The sequence below is a fragment of the Micromesistius poutassou genome, assembly GCF_964030765.1.
Source record: "Micromesistius poutassou genome assembly, chromosome: 6".
In the NCBI taxonomy this organism is placed as follows: Eukaryota; Metazoa; Chordata; class Actinopteri; order Gadiformes; family Gadidae; genus Micromesistius; species Micromesistius poutassou.
This window is the reverse complement of record NC_140276.1, coordinates 9,837,990-9,845,966: the sequence shown is the minus strand read 5'-3', so window position 1 is coordinate 9,845,966 and position 7,977 is coordinate 9,837,990. Positions and strand designations below refer to the sequence as shown.

Here is a 7,977-nt window from a genome sequence, read left to right as displayed (position 1 = left end):
AGAGAGGAGAGGAGTTGAGAGAAGATGAGATAAGGAGAGAGAGGAGAGAGGAGAGGAGATAAGAGGAGAGGAGATGAGGTAAGAAGGGAGGAGGTGTAAACACAAACCAAAAGGTTCCTCTCATTACGGAAACCGGATTATCAGCCAGAGAGGTTGGACGCGAGTTCCTCGCATTCATTACAAAGATGTTCTTCGCCGAATAAAGGGAATTATGAAGCCAATAATAGTAATTACGATCTCGTTTGAATCAAGGCCGCGAAGCTGATGAGATAAAGGCCTCTTGGAGCCGGGGTGTTGGGTAATAAATAGACCGACCGACGGGCCGGGAAACACACATCTGGACCGAAGGGTTGGTATCCTTCACTCAGAATGTTACGGCGTTTCAGCTTTTATCTTTACATAATTGGGCGTCATTTCGTTGAAGTAACCTAATAAAAATAAAAATGTAATTAAATGAAATACAAATAAATTCAAATAAATAAAAACACAGTCCGCAGAATAGTCGCAGTTAACCGTGTGTGTGCGTGTGCGTCTGCGTGTGTGTGTGCGCGTGTGCGTGCGTGTAGTTGTTTTGCGTGTGCATGTGTGTTTGTTTTCTATTTGTATGTGTGCGTGTACGTGTGCGTGTGCGTGTGTGTGCGTGTGCGTGTCGCATCTGCAGTCACGAGAGCAGCAGCGAGGCCGTCCGCGGCGCGCGCCAGAGAGACGCGGAGGATCCGACGTGAAATTTGCCCAAGGTATCCGCGCGCTTAAAAGGCTTAAAAGCTCGGGGAGAAAATTGGATCAGGGAGAATCGTCACCCAACTTTCATTATTTCCAAGTGGTGTGATTGAATTAAAGGGCAAGATGGCGGTTAGAGAGGAGAGGGGTGGATGGCGCGCGGAGGCTTGGCGCGTAATGGCGCGCGGTATTAAATTCTAATTAGAGACGCAGCGGATCAATGGGAGGGAGGTTGGACAGCGCGAGGCCCCCAGTGCCAGCCCAATAGACTGATGAGTTATTGTCATGTAAAAAAGCGCGAGCAATAAGACCAAACGCTTTGCTATTGTCCAAGCGGAAAGAGCCAAGTTTATTAGGAGCGCTGGATGCTCTAGAGACCGTGGGGCTAGGCGGCTCTTAGGGGGCTTTTCATAAAAGCGGGCGAGGCGCCTATAAAGCAGGCCAGTCGAGGAGCGGCCGCCGACCAGTCAACATCTCCTCCGCCCCGCTCCCGCCGCGCCACGAGTCACGCGCGTCCTCCTCTCCGTGTGTTTAAATCCAATTTCGCGTTTTGTTGTTTCCACATTTTTTTCTTGGTTTCCTAGGAAGTGCGTCTTTCCGTCTCCACGAAGCCTCTTCCGATGTATAAAATGGAATACTCTTACCTGAACTCCTCCGCCTACGAGTCGTGTATGGCCGGGATGGACAGCGGCAGCCTGGCCTCCGCCTACGCCGACTTCAGCTCGTGCAGCCAGGCGAGCGGCTTCCAGTACAACCCCATCCGGACGTCGTTCGGCACCACCGCGGGCTGCCCGTCCCTCGCGCCCGGCTCCTGCAGCCTCGGGACCCTCCGAGACCACCAGAGCAGCCCGTACGCCGCAGGTAAGCCCCCATGCGCGAGCCGCTCCCGGTAGTCTTTATAAAGTCTGTGATTGCGTTTCCACGCCGAAACGTGTTTAGTATTTACCAAAGCGAATCTGCTTACCCAAATGAAGCGGATTTATCAGGTTAGGAGCGATTGCAGGCGGCGGTAATTGGGTTAGCGGGTTATGCTGTCCTCCTCGCGCCCTAACCGCCAACAACATCATCTTAGGAAGGAGAGAATCATTTATTTACTCTGAGACGAGAAGCATCTTAATAACGAGATGGAGCGGCGGTACATCACGGTACACAACATTATGACAACATCACCAACCCCAAGCCAAACAATTAGGTCAACATTACAATTAAGTTAACATTACAATTAAGTTAACATTACAATTAAGCGCATCACGGAGCGCGGCGCGCATCTACTCCGCACCTCAGCGACTCACGCGCCTATACTATCACCGCGCGACTCATTTTACACAAAATACTGAATTTTAAGTTGACTTCCGCTCGGTGACCCGAATACACCGGGGTGTCCGCGCACCCCGGGACTCGGTCCAGCCCCCCTAACCGGACCCTGTCCGCCCCCCTAACGGGACCCTGCCCCCCCTCTCCTCCAGTTCCCTACAAGCTGTTCACGGACCACGGCGGGCTGAACGAGAAGCGGAAGCAGAGGCGCATCCGGACCACATTCACGAGCGCGCAGCTGAAGGAGCTCGAGCGGGTGTTCGCGGAGACGCACTACCCGGACATCTACACCCGCGAGGAGCTCGCCCTCAAGATCGACCTGACCGAAGCCCGCGTGCAGGTATGCCCCGCGCGCGCCCGCACCGTCACTACGGCACGAGATATAAACACACACAAAACATAAACGCACTATGGAATATAATAAATTATTATTTTACTTTACCCGCAGGACCTCTATCGGTGTGTCATTATTTACAAGTTATCATTTTCATACTTTTTAATTATATTTTTTGTGGTGTTTTATTCATGCATTGATCATCGATCAGTAGCCTAATATGATCATATTAATGGTCATATTACTGATCATATTAACCATCATTTCAATAATGAGAAAATTATTGAGTACTGATCTAGATCTCGTATTTCTAGGTTTGGTTCCAGAACCGACGCGCAAAGTTCCGCAAGCAGGAGCGCGCGGCCGCGGCCGCCGCCGCTGCGGCAAAGAACGGAACCGGGAAGAAGTCGGACCCGCGCGACGAGGACAGCAAGGAGCAGAAGAGCGCCGACCCAGACAGTACGGGGGGCCCTGGGGGGCCGCATTCCGCGGGGCCCCCTTCCTCCTGCTCCGGGCCCAGCCCCGTGGGGGGCGCGCTCAGCAGCCCGGGCAGCGGGCAGGGGGACCCGGGGAAGAACTCGGGGTCCATGGGTGTCCCGGGAGGCCAGGGGGGCCAGGGCTCCTGGGCCGGCGGCCCCGGGACCATCACCTCCATCCCGGACTCGTTGGGCGGGCCCTTCGCGAGCGTGCTGTCGTCCCTGCAGAGACAGAACGGCGCCAACAAGGCGGCGCTCGTGAAGAGCGGCATGTTTTAGCGGGTCCGCGGCGGACGGGAAGGAGGACTGTAGCGGGGGGGGGGGGGGGGGGGTGGACATGACCGACGGACACACATAATAACACATCAACAAGACGATGACGACTTCCGCTGCGGGGGTCGCTCCCTCCTTCCCTCCCTCCCTCCCTCTCTCCCTCCCTCCCTCCCTCCCCGGCTCCTCGCGCGGTCAGGTTAGAAGAATCACAAGGTGACGTCATCGCGCCACCACCACAGCAGCAGCAGAGCATCGATCATCGATCCGATCAGAGTCGAAGTTTGGGACAAGACGCGTCGTCCGCTCGCTGCCGACTCTTGTTTCAGGACGGAAAAGACACTTCGCGCGCCCCCGACAGACTGAGAAGGTGGGGGGGATGCGCGTGCATCATTTTGTTTTTCTAGATCGTCGTCATGCACGCGGCTCATCACAGATTTCAGGGCTCGCGGTGGTTTCCGTTCACCGATCGAAAGCTGATCGATAAGAGCGGAGCCCCGCCGCCTCGAACCGCACAACGCCCCGCAGTGCCCCCTCCCCCCCCCCCCCCCCCCCCCTGTATGTTTGTGTGTGTTTGTACGCAAGTGTTTTGTGGTGTTGTGTACTCTCGTCTGACGTAGTTCATCTCTGGAGCATCCCCCCCCCCCCGATTCCGCTCTCCCCCCCCCCCCCCCCCTCTGATTCCGCTCATCCGAGAAGTGATGCAAGCCTTTGTATTTATTTCGTCTCATTTGCATGTCGTCTCTCCCCCCCCCACCCCCCCTTCCCCCACCTCACTCTGTGAACTTTATGTAACTCGTTTCGTCCGGATTCAAAGTTATTTATATGTAGGTCATGAATGCTTATATTTAAGAATAAGGAACTATTTCTACACGTGCACATAGTTTTCCAGGTGTACCATTGAAATGATTGTTGATGATAAAAAAAAAAATAATGGTCCAAGATGCCTCGTCACGTGTTATTGATGATCAAATGACCGAGTCTATTTCATGTTATTATAAATAGGCCTACGGTACTTTTCTAGTTCAGGTCTGGAGGGCTGCAGGTGTGACGTCAGCCGAGGCGTGCTTCAGCACCACGGACAGCGCCGTTTGTAAAGTCAAAACAATGAAGTAGATCCAAACCAAGCTTTACTAGTAAATATTAAAGATCTTGATCTAGTTTCGCGCATCTGCCCGACAATAGTTAATTTAGTCTGTGTGGGGCTGGTCAGGATGCATCAGGCCTACCTAGCAGATTTAGTAGAGCGCTAGAGGTTAAAGTGGGCCTATCAGTATTAATAGATATATTAGTAAGGTAGGCCTTTTAGTGTTAGAGCTATAATTAAGGTCTATCAGTGTTATTCGTATTAGTATATCTGTTAGTATTAGTAGATATATTAGTGTTAGTAGATCTACAAGTATTAGATATATTAGTGTTAGTAGATCTATTAGTATACATCTATTAGTATTAGTAGATCTGTTAGTGTTAGTCGATATGAGTGTTAGTAGATCTATTAGTATTAGTATATCTGTTAGTATTAGCAGATCTATTAGTGTTAGTAGATCTATTAGTGTTAGTAGATCTGTTAGTGTTAGTAGATCTATTAGTATTAGCAGATATATTAGTGTTAGTAGATCTGTTCTTATGAGTATATATTAGTGTTAGTAGGTCTATTAGTGTTAGTAGATCTATTACTATTAGTATATCTGTTAGTATTAGCAGATATATTAGTGTTAGTAGATCTGTTCTTATGAGTATATATTAGTGTTAGTAGGTCTATTAGTATTAGAATATCTATTAGGATTAGTAGATCTATTAGTGTTAGTAGATCTATAAGTATTAGATATATTAGTGTTAGATCTATTAGTAATAATATATATAAGTGAGTGTTAGTAGGTATGTTAGTATTAGTAGATATATTAGTGTTAGTAGATCTATTCGTATTAGTAGATCTGTTAGTATTAGTAGAGATATGATTAAAGTAAATCTATTTAGACAAATCCATACTGTGAAGCGGTGAAACATTAAGACACAAACTAGTACTCCTTTGGTTTATACATTTTATTTATAAACATACATTATGCTAGAAACTCCGCTGCATTTGACCTGCTCCTATTGGGAAAGTCCTTGGGTGCATATGACAATAAATACCAGCTCATTCCCAGCCATGAATCCTACCCAGAAGCCTCAGCGACATCCGAACCAGAAGCTCAAGAAGAATACAAATGAGAAGAGCGCAGGAATACTGGAGAGACGAAGAGCAGAGGGTTGTTTGGTCTGGGCTCAACGTGCCTCTGCATACAGCCTCAGCACCACAACATCTGGGCCACATCTGGATCCCATCTGGACCAGAGCGTGTCGTGTGCCACAGATCCCAGTTCAGCGGTGCGAGCGCGGCTCGGCCGATATTACTTCTGCCGTTAAATCGTACGAACGCGTCGGCTGATTAATTAACATAATCATATTAAATCTGCAATTTCATCAAACACGAAAACAGCTGCGGCGCAATAAACAACATTTAAAATGAAACCATTTTGATAATATTTCAATTCGGCAATTTCTTTAGTGTGAAAATGAGAGTGAAAATCCCCAGGACCGACCAAATTGGGGCTCCCTGGGAGAGACCCCCCCCCTAGCTCTGAGACCAGCTAGCTCTGAGAGACCAGCTAGCTCTGAGAGACCAGCTAGCTCTGAGAGACCAGCTAGCTCTGAGACCAGCCAGCTCTGAGAGACTAGCCAGCTCTGAGAGACCAGCTAGCTCTGAGAGACCAGCTAGCTCTGTCCTGCTAACCCTAAGGCACATTTACGCTATCGCTCCTCCCTCCTCGTTACTCGCTCCATGTAACTCGCCCCCCCTCGTAACTCGCCCCTCGTTAGTCTCTCCTCGTTAAGTCCCCCGCTGACCGGCCGGCCAATCAGGCGGTGTTTAACAAGCGGGACATTTGCATACGTCGTACATCGTGATTCCATAACAAGGATAAAAATATGCTTCATGTTATTATAAAGTAATACAATAACAAATATGGTAAATATGTTATTGCTCTATCGACGAAGCATCATTATAAATACAAAATATTTATTTATCTCAAGCAAAATACCGCAGCCAAGGCCTGTTTACTGCATGGGTCAGTAAGGTGAAAAGGTCAAAGTTCAAAGGTCAAACGCAGCTCAGGCGTCCCTCGTTGGGGTCATCAGGAGACAGAAGGAACAGCCACTTAACTAAAGCCAATCACATTCAGAGTTTACGCGTAAAGAAATCCTTAACATACAAATCAAAACCACTGGATTAGAATAACAATATCTCTAAGACCTGGATACCAGTGATTATATACTCAGTTATTTTCTGCTCATCTTTTCGTTGCTCTGTGGGACCAGGACTCAAACCTTGCTATTTGACACATGATGACTACAACTCTATAAAGATCCTCTATAGAGCAGAAGTCTGTAATATAGAGCAGTAGTCTATAAGGTCTCATAGAGCAGTAGTCTATAAGGGTCCTCTTATAGAGCCGTAGTCTATAAGGATCTATTATAGAGCAGTAGTCTATAAGGTCTCATAGAGCAGTAGTCTATAAAGATCCTCTATAGAGCAGTAGTCTATAATATAGAGCAGTAGTCTATAAGGGTCCTCTCATAGAGCAGTTATCTATAAGGACCCTCTAGAGCAGTAATCTATAAGGAGGGTCTTACAGACCATCTCATGAAGTTGATTTCTTGGTCAGATCTGATGCAGTCTCTTGATTGGTCGAAGGGGGAGAGACTCTGATGTCACACGCAGCAATCACATCCATTGGCTGAGATTTCATGAACATATATGATAACATATACATGGCAAGTCTTGGAACCTTTTACCGCACGTTCTGATTGGCCCATGCCCTGCAGGGGGGGGGGCCAACCAGGTGAACCAGTGGAGGAGGAGAATGAGGAGGAGGACATCTTTGGTCTCCTACACATCACAAGGTGGTCGGCTGACCAGCAGCTGAGACAGATGGAGAGAGAGAAATTAAATTGAATGAATCCAAAAAATGATTTAGATAATGAGTCATTGTTATATGCATGAGTTATTTAGATAACTAATGTACATCCATACTATTTTGACTGTTAAGCATACAGTCCTTCAGCGCACACACACACACACACACACACACACACACACACACACACACACACACACACACACACACACACACACACACACACACACACACGTACACGTACAGCGGGAGCGGATGTAGCACTGGTGGCAGTTGAGGAGTCCGTTCCTGATCCGGACGTCCGTCCCTGTGGTGGTGTCCCCGAGCAGCCCCCGACACACCCCGCACTGAGAGAGAGAGGGGAGAGAGACCTTTAAACAGAGAGAGAGGCCCCGACACACCCCGCACTGAGAGAGAGAGGGGAGAGAGACCTTTAAACAGAGAGAGAGAGAGAGGCCCCGACACACCCCGCACTGAGAGAGAGAGAGAGGGGAGAGAGACCTTTAAACAGAGAGAGAGGCCCCGACACACCCCGTGTGTGTGTGTGTGTGTGTGTGTGTGTGTGTGTGTGTGTGTGTGTGTGTGTGTGTGTGTGTGTGTGTGTGTACCTTGAAACACTGGATGTGGAAGAAGAGTCCGAGCGTCTCGATGATCATGGCCGCGCCCTTCCCTAAGGCCCGCCCACAGCTGGAGCACAGCTTCCTGCCACTCACCGACCTGGGGGGGGTTACAGAGGAGATAAAGGTGGAGAGGAAGAGACAAATGGAGAACGTGAGAAGGAGAGGAGGAGATGAGAGGAGAAGAGGAGAGGGGGAGAGAAGAGGAGAGGAGAAAAAAGGAGGAGAGGAGAGAGGAGGAGAGAAGAGTAGAGGAGAAGAGGAGAGGAGGAGAGAAGGAGAGAGGAGAA

General features: G+C 49.0%; 2 protein-coding genes across 2 annotated transcripts in view; one reads left to right on the top strand and one right to left on the bottom strand.

Annotated features, from left to right (window-relative positions):
- Positions 1-1,340: 1,340 nt before the first annotated feature.
- On the top strand, positions 1,341-3,123 carry phox2bb (paired like homeobox 2Bb; the record flags this gene model as incomplete). Its single annotated transcript, XM_084469420.1, has 3 exons — positions 1,341-1,581; positions 2,187-2,374; positions 2,683-3,123. 3 exons carry the CDS (start codon positions 1,341-1,343, stop codon positions 3,121-3,123), a joined length of 870 nt encoding a protein of 289 aa, XP_084325546.1.
- Positions 3,124-6,554: 3,431 nt separating this feature from the next.
- Positions 6,555-7,977, bottom strand: part of LOC311344825 (LIM and calponin homology domains-containing protein 1-like) — a 47,137-nt gene continuing 45,714 nt past the window's right edge. The window contains exons 24-26 of the mRNA XM_084469161.1: positions 7,679-7,787; positions 7,315-7,417; positions 6,555-7,075 (exon numbers count right to left, since the gene is read on the bottom strand). Coding sequence (XP_084325287.1) covers positions 7,050-7,075; positions 7,315-7,417; positions 7,679-7,787 — 238 coding nt within the window. The 3' untranslated portion in view covers positions 6,555-7,049. The remainder of the gene's footprint in view (positions 7,076-7,314; positions 7,418-7,678; positions 7,788-7,977) is intronic.